At 31.5% G+C, this 18637-nt stretch overlaps 1 protein-coding gene across 1 annotated transcript; it reads right to left on the bottom strand.

The window, feature by feature from the left end:
* Positions 1-12309: 12309 nt before the first annotated feature.
* LOC107478436 (cold-responsive protein kinase 1) lies at positions 12310-17487 on the bottom strand. Its single transcript, XM_016098575.3, has 7 exons — positions 17277-17487; positions 16417-16514; positions 16123-16238; positions 15833-16043; positions 15334-15571; positions 14359-14509; positions 12310-12984 (listed from the first exon to the last, which is right to left on the bottom strand). The coding sequence occupies exons 2-7, from the start codon at positions 16487-16489 to the stop codon at positions 12625-12627; spliced, it is 1149 nt and encodes a 382-aa protein (XP_015954061.1). The 5' UTR covers positions 16490-16514; positions 17277-17487; the 3' UTR covers positions 12310-12624.
* Positions 17488-18637: the final 1150 nt, after the last annotated feature.

Raw genomic sequence — 18637 nt, forward strand, 5'->3', positions numbered from 1 at the left:
GAGGCATATATTGTCCATAATATTTTTCTTATGAGTTGTGGTATGTTGTTCGTGAGGTGATACATGCATGATGGGTGAGGATAATTTTGTTGTGATTGAGTTGGTACTATTTGCGTTGTAATTATTGTGAATTTGAGGCTCATATGACACTTGATTTGTCCTTGATGGCAATGTCGAAGGGAAATGAGTTGCATGTCGCTGTTTTGTTTTTTTCGATCAAAGTTGAAATATAACTTTAAAGTATTGTGACATTATTATTTTATTATTCATAAGCCAATTGTGCATAACTAACATAAATCATAAGTTATACAAGTTTATACAACAATGTTATATTAAATTAAAGTAATAAATAAAACAACCAAATAATTATATGACATTCTTTGCTTCAATTAAAATTTATATCCTACCAACATATTAGAATTACAGATCCAAAAAAGTATTTTAGAACAGAACAAAATACAGCATAATCGAGAAAATTAAAAAAATTACAGAACAAAATTATATGTGTATTATATGCTAATTATTATAGCAAATCAGTTTAGAAACAAATAGCAATAAAACATTCTTAAAAGTTTTGGTCAAAAGTTGATCAAACGAACCTAAAACGCTACGCGGTTAGACCGGGCCCATATTAGGTCTAAGGCCAAACATATATATACCCAAACTAAGCATTTCATCCACAAGCACCCTGCTCATTTGTGAATCATGCTGAAATGGAAGGGAGGAAACATAAACCCCAAACACTATTCACTTTGATGTTTAATCGCCCATAACTTTTGATCTGAAATTTTGATTTGCGTGTCGTTTGCGGCCACACGAAACTCTCATTGAGTCTGTCATTTCTAGCTAAACATAATGGTAAGATTCTCGAAATTCATGCTCTAGTTTCCTGCCCTAGCAGATTTTTCATTTTTGGGTTTGATTTGAGTAGGTTTTGTGGTTTTGGTTGTTTAGGTGGTGATTAACCTTGGGTGATTAGTGAATTTCACCCCAAATTTTATTTAACAAGGTAAGGTTTCACTAAACCCTTGTATTTAGTTGATTTTAGTGAAATTACATGATATTAGATTGAGAATTGGTGTTTATTGGAGTTAAATTGGCTATTTGGAGCATTTGGATTGAGTTTGGTAGCTGTTTAGACTTGGAAGCTTGGTTAGAGGCCATTTGGTGATTTGGAGCTTGTGCGAGAATCAGCCAAGATGTGATTTTGGTTTTTTTAGTTAATATGTAATGTTTCGTAAAATTTAGGCTAGTAGCCTTTAAGAAAAGATTAAATGTTTGGGTGTGTAATTAATTGTATGTGAATTTTATATTTGAAGATAAGTTGTATGACGATGATGATGATATGGAGTTTTGGAACGTGGGATATATGAATTATGATGAAGGTTAAATGAGTTGTATGTGTTGAAAAATGATTATGATGATATTTTGTTGAGTATGGATGTTGATTATGATTAATGTTGAATATTGAGGTGATGTTGATGTGGATTAATGGAAATTGAGGAGCATTGATGTGATTTAGGTTGAATAATTGAGAAATGATTGAGGAATGTTTGATACAGAGTCTTGGGTTGTTTTGGTATTGTGTAGGTTGTGAGTAAATTGGTTTTGAATTGAGAGATGTGGTGTTTTGAGGTTTGGGTAAAATCTTGTTTTTAACTAACTTTGGCGGGCCATAACTTGTCCTTCAGAGTTTGGAATTGAGTTAACTTTAATTTAATTAAAGATGATTGTGAGAGCTTTAAAACGGTATAAAGATGAGGAAAATTGGAGTTTTGTGGAGAAAGTTATAAACGTTGGACGTTAAGGTAAAAAATCTGAATTCTGTGATGTTGCAGAAAACTTGAAACTCTGGTGTGTGTCCACGCACATAGTCCATGCACACGCACACCCTAGGAAAATTGCAAGTTGTGCGTACACACAACATCATGCGTACGCACAAATCGGAAAAGCCTTCTGGTGTGTGCGTACACACAAGCTGGAAAATTTTATTGTACGTATGTATGCACAGCTATCAATGCGTATGCACAGGTCCTGTTTTTCAATCAAAACTTTGTTTTAACTGTTTTACCTTCTCGGTAAGCTTGCAAACTTCCATAACACTTGTTTAAGACCTCTTAGCTATCATTTAGGCTTTGAATTAAAGGAGAACACAATGAGTGAATTGAAAAAGGAATTTGTTATGAGTTTAGAGCCGATGACTTAGGTTTTGGGAAACAGGTGGATGAACTTAGTGAGAGTTAAGTTGTGGAGTTGTACATTGATGATGAGTTGAGAATGGAATGAGAATATGAATTGAGAATTGATGATGTTTATGATGAGTTTATAACTTGAAAAGGAACGATGGACTTGTTGGATATTGAAAGTATACCAGGCACTATATCCTTGGAACGATAGTGTGTAGGGCACTATATCTCTTGGTTAAGTTATGATGATACATTGTTTTGGTAAGTCACTATGCGCCTTGGGCAAGGACGATGGTGAATTTTGCTTGTCGAGGTAGCAGCGCCGGCATAGGGGCCGTGGCAGTCTCCCGGCTATTTATATGATATTTATCTATTCTATTATATAAAAATCGAGTTTTTGCATTTAATGATAAAGTTGACGTGGCATGCTTTTTAGAGTGTTTCCTGATTTATTTCTTTTAACTTATTAAATACAATTTATTATGATGGATTAATTATATTAACGAATTGATTTGATCAAGTATCACACAATTTAATATTATGTATATCAATTAATTGAATGTAATTGTTAGAGTATAATTAGGATCAATCAGATCAATTAGCATTATTCAACATATCTGAATATTTATTATAGAATATTACGTCTTTATTATTTCGATTCTCTTATCACCTATAAATACCATTCTATATAGTATCATTCTACACAACTTGAATACTCACAAACCTTTTTCTTATTGCTACATCTCCTCTTTCTAACATGGTATCAGAGTCATGGTATCCTCCTTGAGGAGGATAAGTTGATTTTTCTTCTGCTAAAATCATCGTACTTTTCATACTTTTCTTCTGTGCTATTTTTTTCCTTCTCTTTTGTCAATGCTTTGATGCTTTTTTGACCTCACCAATTAGCTCATCAACTACTTACTCATTCTAATGGAGGAATCATATGTTTTTTGTCACTTTCCGAGAGTTTGTCATCTCTTCGCACTTTATCACTTTTCAGCAATTTTATGACAGTTCACCATCTTTTTAGCAGTTTTTTGGCAGTTGGCCACTCTTGCGTCAGTTCTGTCCGTATTCTCCTCCAGCAGTTTTGTACGCGTTTCCTTCCGACAATTTCGTCTGCGCTTCCTTCTGACAGTTCCATCTGCGCTTCCTTGTGGCAATTCCGTTTGTGCTTCCTTCCGGCAGTTCCATCTGTGCTTCCTTTCGGCAGTTCCGTCTGCACTTTTTTTCGACAGTTCTATCTGCGCTTTCTTCAGGCAGTTTCGTCTGCACCCATTCTATCAGTTTATGCATTTTTTATTTGATTGTTTCAAGTAAGTTTTCAAACTCAAGTTGTCACTTGAGTTTGAGAGGGGATGTCAGAGTATAATTAGCATCAATTAGATCAATTTTCATTATTTAACATATCTAAATATTTATTATAGGATATTACGTCTTTATTATTTTTATTCTTTTAGCACTTATAAATACATTTCTATATTGTATCATTCTACAAACTTGAATACACACAAATTTTTTCTCTACTATTCTCTTTTACCCTTTCTAATAATAATAAATATAATTTAATTTAGTTAGAAGTTCATTGTTTTGGATCTTTTAACTCTTTTTTCTTTTTTTTTTCTCTTTACGTGTAAGTTTGTTCTGCGTTAACTTTATTTATTTAATGATGAAATATACTCATGTTAATTCTATCATATAATAGTTTGTTTTTCTTCTATGTATTTCGATTTGTATAGTTACTATTGATCTTGCTGTTTTCGTTTTCTTGAATTGTTCTTTATTTTTTTATGACTTGATAATTTAAATTAAAAAAAAAAATTGATGGCCAAAGATAGAGGTTAGAAGTCTAAAGCAACAACATCATTTCTTAGAATTATTATTATTATTATGAACTTTATTATTTCTTTTCTAACATTCTTTAATATAAGCTTTATTTTTTCTTTATTATTATTAATACTTTTATTATTTTCTTCTCTAATTATAAATCTCCTTATAATAATGATTTGATAGAATATTTTTTTGTCTAACAGATTTTTTTTCCTTATTTTTTGCCAAAAATAATTAAATTTTTTTGGTAGATTTAAACTCTTTGTATTATCGTCATTGAAAATTTTTAATACTATTATAAAATTTTAGATATTTTTTATTTTATTCTTCTTAAATTATACATTATACCGTGTATTTGAAGAGTTTTATCTTTTTTGAAATAAGTGTGACATTATATATTTTTTTGGATACAAAGGGATAATGAAGTTTAAGTGAGTAACAAAATTGATTATATAATAAGATACAAATTTTTAGAACTTCTAGCATAATTGACAAATTTTTTAGTTTCAAAATAAATTTTTACTCTATTTTTTTATCTTTTATTTGATTTTTTTATAATTTTTTTATTTTCTTAATTAATTATGATTGTAATAATTCATCACAAATTTGTATTTTGTAGAAAAAATTTATCAATCATAAAATACAAAAAACTTAACCAAAAAATTTAAAAAATATTGATTAATTACAAAATAAAAAATTATTAATCGTACTTTAATTATGTTGTAAAATACCAATTGGGGCTATATTCCATTTGTTTTTATTCATTGGTGATCTTTAAATATTTATTAAAAAATAAAAATTTGAATGGATTAAATTGATTTTTTTCAATTAATAATATAATTATTGTGACATTTGCTTTTCTCGGTAATATTTTTTAATTTATTTAATTTAATTAATCATCTCTTTCTTATTTTATGCTAATTTAACTAATTAAAATTAATAAATTTTAGCTATTTTAATTCTTGCAACTTTTTATTCTAATAATGTATTTCAATTAATGTATTAATACAATTTTAATATTTATATGTCATTAATAATAATAATCTCATTTTAAAGTGACATTTTATCCCATATATAAAATATATCTAATTATAGAAAATCTACTATTTCTTTATACGATTAAATTAGACATATTTATATTCAATTTATTTGATAACTTAATTAGAATTAATTGTATTAAAAGATTAGATTAACATTATAGTAGACTAATTATATTGTTATTAATTAATTATATTAAAAGATTAAGATTATGATGGATTATTATTTTATTATTTTTTATTTTTGATATTAATTCAGATATTTAGTTTCTTTTTATTATTATTTTTTATTATCTTACTCTATGTGTTTATTCCCATAAATCTTGCTAAATTAAACAAGGTACTATATATCTTCTTTTTATTCCTCTTTTATATACACATAAACTTTATTAAATTATTTCTCTTTCATTTGATAATTTTATTTCTCTTCTATTTATATTTCTTTTCTTTAATATTTTATTGGTTCTTATTTTTCTAAATTTTACTTTAATTTATGTATTTGTTCTTATTACACCTAACATTTTTTATTTATGTGTAATATACATTCTTATATATGTTATAGAAATATGATTTGATTCCATTAACTTGCCAAAATTTTTTGAAAAATCTAAAGCTAAAGCACAAAAATATATTTATAGATATTTTACTTTTTTAACTAAAAAATATAATATTTTTTGCCATATTTGTTGAAATCCTAAGTTAAATATGAATATTAATTTTTGAAATAGAATAAATATGTTTTAAATTTTTTGTATCTAAAAATAATATTCTATCAATGTTAGAATTATTTATATGGATAAGTAATAGTGCATATACAATTATTTAGGATGGATAGAATTAAGTACATCTTTTTATTGAAAATACGAATTTAAAAGTATTATATTCAATTCTCAATAGTCAACCTCTCATTAATTAAACCATTGTATGTTCAAAAGATTTTTGAAGAAATGAAATAATTTTAGGTATATAATTTTTCGTAAAAATTTAATTAATTCAAGATATTTATTGTTGTTGATTAGAAAAGTAAAGTGAAATGACAATTTAATATTTTTATAATCTTAAAATATTATTTATTTATTTTTCAAGCATTATTTATCATTCAATGATCACATTAATATAATTTAATTTAATAAAATTATTTATCATCATTTGATTGAATAAAAATTTCATTTTATCTGAAAATTTTAGAATTTCTTAATCTCAAGTGTAAACTCCGTAAAATTAGTAAATAATTAATCAATAAATTAATTTTTAATAAAAGAAATTAGAAATGTAAACTTTATATTAAAATAGAATATACTAATTAAAACAAAAATTTTGATACTAATTTTAAAAAATTTGATCTAAAATTAGGCCGAACAGATTGAACCGATCGAACTGAGCCCGAACCGGGCCCATAGGCCCAACCAACTCATTAAATAAGTGAGAATAAGCTCATTCCATTCCCATTTCAGTATGCAAAACACGCTGGGCAGCTAGCCAATTGGGGAAGAACACCTTGAGTTCCCAAACCCTTGGCATCAATTCAAATTCACATCACTTTTGATCCGGAGTTTCGATTGACGATCCGTTTGCGTCAAGCTCTACAAAGCCCAGTACATTGTAAGGTAAGGAATCCATATTTCCTTCCTCGATTTTCTCAGTTTCAGTTTCGAAAATTCATGAGCAAAGATGGTGAAATTGTTAACTTTCAGTGTTTAAGATCAAATTAACTTGGTGGACTTGCCGAGTCTTGTCCCAATTTCCGTTGGTAAGGTGAGAATTCTAGAACTCTAGTTAATTCTCTAATTTTGTGTGTGTTGGGTATTAAATATGGATATGTATATGTGTGGTAATGTAAAATTAGGCGTATATATATTAATTGGAACTTGATTTGTGGACACTTGAGACTTGGTGGAGGTTGGATGACGTTGCCTTGGTGATTCCGGACCTCTTGGGGCTGTGTTCGGTGCATTAGTAGGTTGACTCGGGTAATATGTGAAAATCGGCCAAGATATAGTTTAGGTTTCGCGTATTTAATATATAATGTTTTGTGAAAACTTAGGCTAGATGACCATAGGATAGGTTGAATGCATAATTGTACTTAATGCTTAGTAAGACTTATAAAGGATGTTGAATGAGTATGAGGATGGATTGATGGTTATTACTTATTGTTGATGTTGGTGATAAAATGCTATATGGTGAATTGATGATGTTTGCTAAGGTATGAGGGTGAATATGTATTTTGTGATGGATTATTGATGAAACTTGTTGATTTAAGTGATGAAATTAGGGATGAGAATGTGTATATAGGATTATAATTGATTGAAGTAGGATTTGGAAGTTTTGGTATTTTAATTGGTATGTTGTTATGCTGGATATATGTATAGTAAGTGGGGTTTGAGTTTGGTTTTAATGAAAATGAGGTTTTGAAATTTTTGTGAAAATTAGTTTTTGGCCGAATTTCGGCGAGTCATAACTTGGCTTCTGGACCTCCAAATGATTTCAAACTTGTTTTGTATAAAAATTGATCCGTGAAGTTTATGGTGTTTGAAGAACGGATGAAAAATGTTTTAAGACAAAAAAGTTATGCGCGTTGAAAGTTTGGGGTTTAAAATGGTGAATCTGTAGTTTTCAGACTTAGTAAAATTTTTGGTAAAACGTACGCCCACGCGTACATGTGGTGGTTACTGCCTCCCATGCATGCGTACGCGAACAAGCCAATGCGTACGCGTCATGGGCCAAATTTGCACGCCCACGCGTACGCGAGGCCGACGCGTACGTGAGGCCGACGCGTGCGCGTGGCCTCTATTTTTTGTAAAATTGGATTTTGTGTTTTTAAATGGAATTTCAAATTTCTAAATCTCTATTTTCATTCTTTTAGTTATAAAATATAATAATAAGCCTAGTAGTTAGTTAAAACTAGGAAATAGAGGTAACTTGGGAATGAAGTAAAGGTTAAAAGATAAAACAGAAAAAATAGAGGTAACAAAATTAAATGAAGAAGATGAGTATGTATGAGGAATATATGAATTATATATGAAGTAAAGGTTAAAGATGAGTTGTGTGAGGAGGATGTGTATCTATGACGGCTATATGATACCATGGTTATGATGAATGATTATGTAATGAATATGAATGGTTATGAATATTATGCGTCTTATGAATTTTAATTTTATCTGAGATACGAATTTTTCTGGGTACAGAGCCGTGGCTTGCCACCACGTGTTCCAGGTTGAGACTCGATACTCTGTTGACCCTACGTCGTAAGGGTGATCGGGTACGTATAAATCCCCGGGAATGGATATCGCCCATTGAGTAAGTTAAATAAGAATGTATGAATCTATGAATGAAATGAGAAAAAGCTATGCATAGACTCATGGGGATGCGCGATGAGGGAGTTTAAGGGTTTCAGACTTGTCGGGTTGGCTGGATAACTGACAGATGAGCATCATCAGCCATAAGACAAGCATACATCATGTGCATTATGTTTGTTTGTTTGCTATGCATTATTTGGGAGTGCCTAACTGTATATATCTTATTAATTGCTATATTTGTTACTTGCACTACTTGTCTCCTACCTGTGCTTGCAGTTGTCTGTTTATCTGTGTGTAAACTCACTTGAGGTTTCTGTGCAAACTCACTAGGAGGAACGGAGGAAAGGTGATCAGAGTAAGGTTAAGATTAAGTTAAGCTGAGTTTAGATTTTCCTTAGAACACTACCCCTTTGTGGTTTCTGTTTAGTACTTAAGCTTTATAATCTGAGTGTCGGCGTTCTAGAATTGCCTCTGGTATTTCCAGGACCTTATATATTATGTGCGCGGCACCTTTACCATGCTGAGAACCTCCGGTTCTCACCCCATACTGTGTTATTATTTTTCAGATGTAGGTCGGGAAGCTCCTCGGTAGGCATCTGGACTTCTGAAGCGGATTGGTCTCTGGGTTTTATTTTGATGTATAGCTTTATATATATGTACTTGACTTTCTCTCTGATCAGCTTGTTTATTTTGTTCCTCTTAGAGATTTAAGGAGAGTTAGGGTTTCAGTTATGTATTTTGGGTTTTCAGGATATGTATATATATGTAAATATTCTCCGGCCAGCCTTAGCTTCGCAGCTAAGTTAAGAGCTTGATATTCTGTACTTTTGATCTTCTATCCCCTCTTTTTACTTAGTTACACCTATGATCTCTAGGTTTCTTAGCACGCAAGTAATCTCGTTTTCTGAGCATTGCGCTTTTTATTTTGCGATTTTGTTTTACCTGTTTTTCAAGACTCCTAGTTTATTGTATTCTTTCTGCTATTATATATATGTATTTTATTTTAGAGGTCGTAGCGTCTCGCCACCTCTGTTTACATCCTAGGTGTAAAATTCTGTGTGGTAGGGTGTTACATCAAGATCATCCATGTTAAATCATTAAAAAATATAATTGAGAGCGTGAAAGCGTCCCTTCATTCGAGAGCATGATTGAGATCAGAGAGCTTGACTCTTGTGGTTCTTTGATCTTCGTCAACCAAAACCTTTTGTATCCCTGATAGGATTGAATAACAACTTCACTGTGGGAAAAGAGCTATGGAGGCGAGTTTGATGTATTGGAGATCAAAATACTGAAGTCATTATTTATAATTGAGTGTGACACTCATTAAACCCTAAAACTCAAATAAAATAGTATTTATGTTTTTAATCTCATTTATCCAAATCAAAAGTAATAATGATTTATTTAATTCAATATTTATGACAATAAATGAGATCACCATTATATAAGTCATTTAATGTGAAATTATTTCATTTGCGATTATAATTAATATATGTATTGTCCATAAATATATTAAGAAATAATAATTTCCTAACAATCTTTCACTTGGTCTATACATATATATTTTTCTGAGATAATCACATCTTATAAATTTTATGCACACATCTGAATGCTATTTCCCTAATTATTTTAATAATCTGGTCTGTCTCATATATTAGTTATGAAATTACCACAACTTTAATCACATTAGTGTCACAACGAAACCACGATGATCGTCATACTAAAATACTCAACCACATAGATCAAATTTGGATGAGAAAATTCAGAAATTACATGCAAAAATGATTTCATGCATACCTATTTTCAACTAGTCCAACTTGAATAAAAATTCTATTTTATTCGGTGACAGACTCAGATGAAACTACAACGACAATGTCCAGTCTTATAGCGACGGTGACTAAGTGATGAGTTTGTGGAAGAAAAAAAGAAGAACTTAACAGACTCACAATGAGAGAGAGAGAGAGAGAGAGAGAGAGAGAGAGAGAGTTTACCTAGAGAAAAGGGACTCAGCAGGAGAAAGGTGGCGACGGACTCGACAGTGACGGTAACGGAATGAGCAGACGACATGAGCTATGAAGGAAGATGGGAGCTGTGAAGGGGTAGACGGCGATGGGCTTAGCAACGACGATGACGAGAGCTATGAGGTTTTTTGTGAAGAAGTCGAAAAGAAGACGACTTTGGGTGAGAATGACTGTGTTTCTCTTGTATGGCTATAGAGTATGGACTGAAGCTGTGAATAATTGAATTTGTGATGCGAGGCAAATTCTATTACCTAAAAAGTGTTTATACGTATATATCTGGAGCGAGTACACCCTAAACCCGACCATGCCTTGTCCTGAGTAAAATCTGTCCCGACTCGAGTCAAGTTATTACCCTCCCCAACCGGTATGGACGGGTCGGGGACCCACATATTGAGGTACTCCTACCAAATTTATTCACGTATTGATGCTCAATTTATTAAAGGTTTACCGTTAGCTAATAAATTGCCACACACACAATGTGAGATTCTAACTCTTAATAATTGTTTAAACAGACAAGTGAAATGATCACTCAACAAACTCAACAAACTCAAATTGATTCTAATTATTTTTAATATTTTAATATTAAAAATCCTAAAAATTTGATTTTAATTATAATTTTATAAAATATTTATAATAATAATTACTATATATATTTTATTTAATTTTTTTAAAAAAATTATATAATTTTATGTATTATCCCGTACAATGTAAAGAAACATACACTAATTATTTCAATTCTAAGATACCTCTAAAATATTTTAATACAGTTTATTAGAGCAAAGAATACTAGTAAAAATTTCATACGGGTGAAATTTTGGCCCAGTAATTATATTGTCTAAAAAACTACTTTTGCCATTTTTTTTATGAATAAATATTATTATAATATTATTTTTTATTTTTGATTCGGACCTGACTTTTTAAACTGAGACGACCGGTGATACACAATTTTTGTGAATTCTAATCAGAAAAAGTCTGAAAATTGGGTTATTATATTTATAGTTAACATATTTTCTAGTTTACTATAAAAAATTTCATGTGTTTAACCTAAGAGAAAAGAAAAAGTAAATAAATAAATAAAGAACCATAAAGAGATAGAGGAAAACAAATAATTGTTACATGAAGTTTGCCTACTTTCACACTAAATGTAAATTCATTTAATTTCATCTACAAATTTCTATTTTTTTTAATTTATATGTTTTTTTAATATGTTTTGTGCTTTTTTTCTTGTAAGTTTTTTTTTTGTCTGTATTTCTTTCCAAACTATGTTTATAGTAAAAAATTTCACTTGTTTTACCAGGATAAAAAAGGAATACCAAGAAAAAATGATAAAGTGCCATGAAAGAATAAATGGGAAAAATAATATGTTATATTAGGTTAGTCTACCTTCTCCTGAATACAAAATTTATGATCCACAACTTTTTGAATTTTCTTGAAAAAAATTGTTTTCTCTGTCAAATTATTTTTTCTACTATTTTTCTTCTAATTTTTTCCTGTTTTCTCATCAAAAATTTATATATTTATCTAAAAAAATTTATGTATTTTTTAATTTATTTTTTTTATTTTTTTCTCTATTTTTCTTCTTTCATAAAATTATAAAAAAATAACAAGAAAAAAATAAAAAGGAAAGAAAATATAGGAAGGAAAAAAAAAGAAAAGAAAAAAGAGATGGAAAAGGAGACAACATAGAAAAAAGAGGATGAAAAGATGTGGTAAATCAAAACTGAGAAACTCACAAGTCACAAGTAAAAGATGGTAAAATATGATTAGAAGTACTTGGTTGGATTTGATTGCAAATATTACCTAATCACCCAAAATTTTTTTATATAAATAAGACAAGATTTACGCCAAATATAAAATTTGAAAAAATATTCAATTAGATCAACGAATTATAACATAGGACATACATATTTACAAATTGGTGAAAATTCAAGTGCAGTTAACTTTACGTGAAATTGATAATTGAGAGTGGTAATTGAGAGCGGTTAAATGATTTGACTAATTTGATAAAATTTTCATTCAACAGCTCTTAATTATCAACTTTACGTGAAATTGACTGCACCTGAATTTTCACCTTATAAATTACAATATAACACTTGGCAAAACATCCTAGTCACCAAAAATTGCACCGAAGAAGAAACACAAGAACACGGGAACCGTTACAAAATTTACACGTGAGAACGTGGCTCAGGTAATGAAAATAAATAAACACAAGAATATTGAATCAAAGTTCCAAATTCCAATCAAAGACGACCCAGGCTTAAAAGCTTTGATCATAATTCACAGTGAACGTTGTATTTTCCGCACCTGAAGCAGGTAGTGATATAGTGGTATCTTTACTTGAAGACGAAGTCTTTATATCATTACTATTTTGTTCTCTAATCTTAAGGTCCATAAAATCTGAAATCAAGCCTGGTTTTGTTAGGTTACTTTCATCGACATCCATTTCTCCTGTGAGCATCTTGACAACACAGGACATGGATGGTCGAATCTTCGGATTACTCTGAGTGCAAAGAAGGCCAATCTTGAGAAACTTACAAGCCTCCTCGGCGTCAAATTCCCCGTTTAGTGATATATCCACCAGCTCTATCAATTCCCTTCGCTCGTAAAGTTCCCATGTCTGTGAGGAATGAATCTTGAGTTAGAGTCGGCCTTAAAGTTCCCATGTTACAGTTATGCAATGCAATTTCTAAGGATGTCAGGCTGAAAAGTATATATGAGAACCGCTTTCCCAGATTATGAGAAACTCAGACTCGGAACAAAGATTTTCATGCCGAGAGTGGAAACAAATCTACTCGAGAAAATCTAGGGTACCAACACTTTTATTAAAATCTGGCTAGCACTTTACCGGCAAAAGAAAAGTGAGCAGTCTCACACAATTAGATGTAATCTCACACCATTAAAAATACTAATGATGGCTAATTGATGGCTACAAATCACAAAACCTGCTGGCTCCATAGCACTCCTAAATATATTCTACAAAAAAACTTTGATATATTTAGCCTTATGACTCAGACAAATTGTCAACAACTCACGTTTTATAAAGCTTTTAATATGTCAGCACTTTAATTTCAGTCATAATTTAAGATCATTAAGATCATTCATTATATCCCCGCAGCAAAAGAAACTACTATTTTGTCGAAACAACAAGTATTCTATCAGAAGCAATTCTGTTTTGAGTATTATAGATTTTTGTAGGAGGCATAGATCTCCAAATAATGATTCCTCCATACTAAAGGCTCGAACTTAGGTTTGGCCACTATTTAGGGAGAAAGTTACTTGCCAACTGCTTTTAACTTCAAGTCAAATTGAGCAAACACAATATAACATGAACCACTCCTCGAAAAATACTCGTGCTAATATGCTATTAACCAGAGACACTGAATGATTTTATATTTAATAGTTCAAACAGATGACAGTTGAAGAAACAAAGTGATTGTTACTTGTTAATACGGAAGGGCATAGTTCCCATAGTCATCTGATAGGGAACAGCAAGGCAAAGATTTGAAAGCGTATGTAAGGAAAAAAGAAAAGGGTAAAATAGGGAATGTCTCCTCAAAGCCATGCGGGCTAGAGTGTAACAAACTTAGGTGAACTGAAGGCCATATGGGGGCCATTTGAGTGGGAGAGCTACTGAGTGCTCTGTACTTGGCTCTTGAACATTTTGGCTTATTCTGAGATTTTCCACTTATCAATATGATACCCTTCTTTCTCTATTTTTCCTATCTCTGCATTACTATGTTCTATCATCATCTTTCATATAATATGAGTTTCAGGTCACAATGCAGCTGAATATAATGGGTCCAATATGTCAATAAATGTTTCTATGAAGCCGGAAGTGATGTTAGAATCATTATCTTACCGGCAAGAGTAACATAACTTTCATGATTTGTATGATATGAAGACAATAAATTATTTGGTTTTATTCCCCTCTTACAATGTATATTCGAGCACATGCACAAGTAAAAACTACAAACATATAGCACATACATACCGTTTCAAGAATATACTGATTCCCTTTCGGTAACAGTGTGTTTGTATTACTTCTCCCACTGATTATCTCCACAATGAGGACACCAAAACTGTAAATATCTGCTTTCCGTGTCAGCTGCCCCCTGATTGCATATTCCGGTGCCAAATAACCTCTGAAATAATGCAAACAGCCATAAATTCATAAAAAATAATTTGTTGAAGAGAGATAACAGAAATATTTAGACAGGGAAAGCAAAGATTTCAAGTCAGTACAGGAAAGGTAATCAATGAATGAAATGAACATTATATAAAATAACATTCTGAAGAAAATATGCATGCCTCCTGTAAAAACAATTCAGTTTAGCATCGGCGTTAATGATCTCAATCATGTTTTGAGCGATACATGAAATTAATACCAGCAGTTAAGAAGCCCCACACTCCAGAGAAAGGGACAAAGTGGAAAAATGTGTTGACACATATTTGTAAATTCAACTAATTTTGCTTAGCTGTACAGAGTGATACGGGAGGCTATATTTTCAAGTTGTTTTTGAAGAATTTAAGCCTCTACAATTATGCAGGAACTTGCTTTTCAATTTCATGCTTGCTCTGTGCTTTCATCTTTCTCATATGAACCACACTGGTTCATCTTGCACGTGTTAACACTTAATCATACATTAAGTTTCATCCATTTTCTGGTTGTGGTTTCTGACAACAGCCAACTTTTATGTCAGTTCTCAAACTACAAATTCATGCACAACAGTGACTAAGTCAAAGCAGTTTAGTATGTTACCATGAAAACATTGAGCAAAGAAAATATGATATAAATTATAAACTTTAATTAGTGCATATGTCAAATAGTGTTAAAGTTGCATTGGCTAGAAAGATAAGCAAATTGAGAAATTGATGTGGATGAAGAAAGATCAAGTCTTGCTACTGCATTATCAATAGAAAATAAAAATAATATAACTTTCTGTACAAGCTTTATTAGAATACTTACATTGTTCCCGCTACTCGTGTGCTGACATGAGTCATGTACGAAGGAATAAGCTTTGCAAGACCGAAATCTGAAATCTTGGGTGAGAGGTCCTTGTCGAGGAGAATATTACTTGCTTTTATATCCCTATGAACAATATGTGGTGTTACTTCCTCATGAAGAAAGGCAAGACCTCGAGCCACCCCAATGCATATCCGAGTTCGAGTTCGCCAATTAAAATAGACATTACTGTGACCTCCACCTTCAAGTAAAACGAAAATTGTTTATCGAAAAAGAATAAGGGTAAGGTTTAGGAAACAAAGACTAGCTAACATAAAAAATTGAAGTTCTACTATAGCAATAAAACAAATCCTTTTCATCATTCCGAGGAAAACTCGGTAAAGAAAAAAATGGAGCGAATTGAGTTACATTGATTGAGAGGTGGCACTAGCTATCATCTCCCAAGTTCGAAACTAATCATCGAGAAATAAAACAACAATAGACGTGAAAATAAAAATTTTACCTAGAAGGGTTTGTGCAAGACTGTTGTTCTCAAGGTAATTGTAGACTAATATTCTCTGATTTCCTTCCACACAACAACCATATAACTCAACCAAATTTTCATGCTGTATTTCTGAGAACACATTAATCTCTGTCAAGAATTCCTTCACCCCTTGTCTTGATTCATCTGACAGAACTTTTATAGCTGCAACTTTTCCATCTTTTAACAATCCCTGAAAATATCGGAAAGTGAAAAAAAACTGCAAATTGACATGGTGATGCAAGTAGTACATGATAGCGGATTAGCTTTACTTTGTAGACAGAACCAAAACCACCTTCCCCAATTTTATTGCTTGGACTGAAATTGTCAGAGGCAAGTTTTAGTTCCTTGTAGGAATATAATCTCACATTTTGAATGCCTGAAAGTTCTGTTCACAAATGTATTCAGTTAAAATCTGTAACTGGATTTTGCTCCTTGGGATATATAAATGTCATAATTCTTGTCTACAACCATATCCAATATAATATTAATCAAATTTAACAAATTTAAACAAACTCAAGTTCGTATTATCTACTGTTATCTTCTTTAACACGTAGCCAAGTTACCTTCATCAATATCTGGATCTCGTTTTGGTGCCGAAGTTGTCTTCCTACCAAATATGAAAGGTAAACAGGTCATGACAGAATGCAATACCCAATATCACCTGTTTGAATCATAAAACAGCGTCAAATTCTTTAAGCAATATAAAGTTGGACAAGTGAAAAATAATCCCGAAATTTCTAGTGTCAGCAGAGCAGAATAAAGATTTCATGGTTCAAAGTTCAAACATTCTCAGGGACGCTTGAATGAAATTGAAAGAAAGTACCAAAATAAAATGTTGAAAAAGAAGCAGAATCTACTATTCGGTTACTTAGGCTGAGATCAGAATCATATATTCCATTTCAAGATATGCGAATTTAACTGATCTGACCAATTTGTATATAGAAAATAGTTTCAACATTTTTTATAAGATGTGAGCATGACCCATTATGTATAAAACAAATAAAAAATACTATTAAATACAAAACAAGAGAATACCAATGAAATTGATAAAAGCCACAAACTCTCTTCAGTTATGAATTAATTTATGCAAATTTTTTTTTTTCACGCCGCGGCAATTCTAGTTATCTCGAACTAATAATTTCAATTTTCCGAATATTTTCCACAAAATATTGTTCCTTAAAAGACCGCAATATAAAAATTAAAACTATTCTTATGATTTGCATTAGTCACTAACACTAAATGATAATTGGAAACAACACAAAAAAAAAAAGGAAAAGTAAATAAAAAGAAAGTAGAACATGACGAAACAGTTAGTGATGGAAAAAAAAACGAATAACAGAAAATCCACAATTGATCAGTGACTAGGAATAAACAAAGAAAGAGAAAGGAGCATAATAAAGTGGGCGAAAAGATTGAAACAAACCTTAGAAGCTGACTGAAAGAAGAATGGGTAGTAAAGATACAAAGATAAAGAAAGAAATAAGGAAGCAGAAAGATGAGAGAGATGAAATTGATGAAGAGAGTGCGCAATCTGTGAATAATTAATAGTCAACGGAGGGCGTATGAGGAGACGTGTCTTTGATGTGAATCACTGTAACGTCCCTCCATTTGACTACATTCCAATGCAAACATCCGAAGTTGGTTAGTTACGCGAGAATGAATTCCTTCACTTCTTTTTTTTTTTTCACAATTTAAGGAGTATAGTATGGCTTTTATTAATTTTATAAATAAAATCAAAAAAATATAAGAGTGTCATTTTTGAGTAATTTTATTAGTTATAGACTAATATATTGATATCTACTTCGAACGGATATTTGTAGTAGATTTTTTTCATTCTTTTCGTGAGTTTCGGACGAACAACACAAGATAAAGTTTTGGGAGGATCTAGAGAGTTTGGTTTAAGGCATACCTTTGGGAGATAAGATTTTCTTAGGAGGAGATTTAAATGACCATGTTGGGAGAGAAATAACTGGATATGAGAGTATTTACAGAGGCCATGGTTTCGGGGTGATCAATGCCGAGGGTAAAACTATTTTGGACTTTTCTTCAACCTTTGATCTTCTCATCGCAAATACATGTTTTAAAAAGAGAGACGAACATCTTATAACCTATAAGAGTGGCATGACAAGCTCTCAAATCGACTTTTTCTTGTTGAGGAGAGTCGACTAGAAATTTTACATTAACTGTAAAATTATCCCAGGAGAGAGTTTGACAACACAACATAGGGTGCTCGTCATGGATTTTCGCGTTGAGCAAAAGTTAAGGAAAAGACATCATACGAAGAACCCAAGGACGAGGTGGTGGCAGATGAAAGGTGAGGAACAAAGAAGCTTCCTAAGACGGGTAGGAGAAGAGGCAAAGTGGGATGGGAATGGAAGCACGGAAGAGATGTGGAGGGAGATGGCAGAAGTTATCAGAAGAACAGCAAAAGAAAGTTTTGGTGAATCTAAAGGAATAGGACCAAGAGACAAGGAGTCCTGGTGGTGGAATGCGAGTATACAAGAAAAGATAAAGATAAAAAGAGAATGCTTTAAAGAGTGGTCTTTATGCCACAATGCAGATAACTGGAAAAAATATAAGGCGGCTAAGAAAGAGACAAAAGTGGCTGTAAGTGAAGCAAAAACAAGAGCATATGATGGTCTCTACCAGTCTTTGGGCACGAAAGAAGGAGAAAAAGGTATATATAGAATCTCAAAGAGCCGAGAAAGAAGAACGAGAGATTTGGATCAGGTTAAGTGCATAAAGGATAAGGATGGAGAGGTATTGGCTCAAGAGGAGAAGATT

The sequence above is a fragment of the Arachis duranensis genome, chromosome 3 (assembly GCF_000817695.3).
Source record: "Arachis duranensis cultivar V14167 chromosome 3, aradu.V14167.gnm2.J7QH, whole genome shotgun sequence".
NCBI lineage: Eukaryota > Viridiplantae > Streptophyta > Magnoliopsida > Fabales > Fabaceae > Arachis > Arachis duranensis.

Bases quoted from the DNA above. Each gene is read 5' to 3' on its own strand.
- LOC107478436 (XM_016098575.3), bottom strand. From the start codon at position 16,489: ATGACCTGTTTACCTTTCATATTTGGTAGGAAGACAACTTCGGCACCA. The intron at 16,239-16,416 runs GTAACTTGGCTA...ATTTGTGAACAG, and splicing joins AGATCCAGATATTGATGAAG to AACTTTCAGGCATTCAAAAT. The intron at 16,044-16,122 runs GTAAAGCTAATC...CGATATTTTCAG, and splicing joins GTTTTGGTTCTGTCTACAAA to GGATTGTTAAAAGATGGAAA.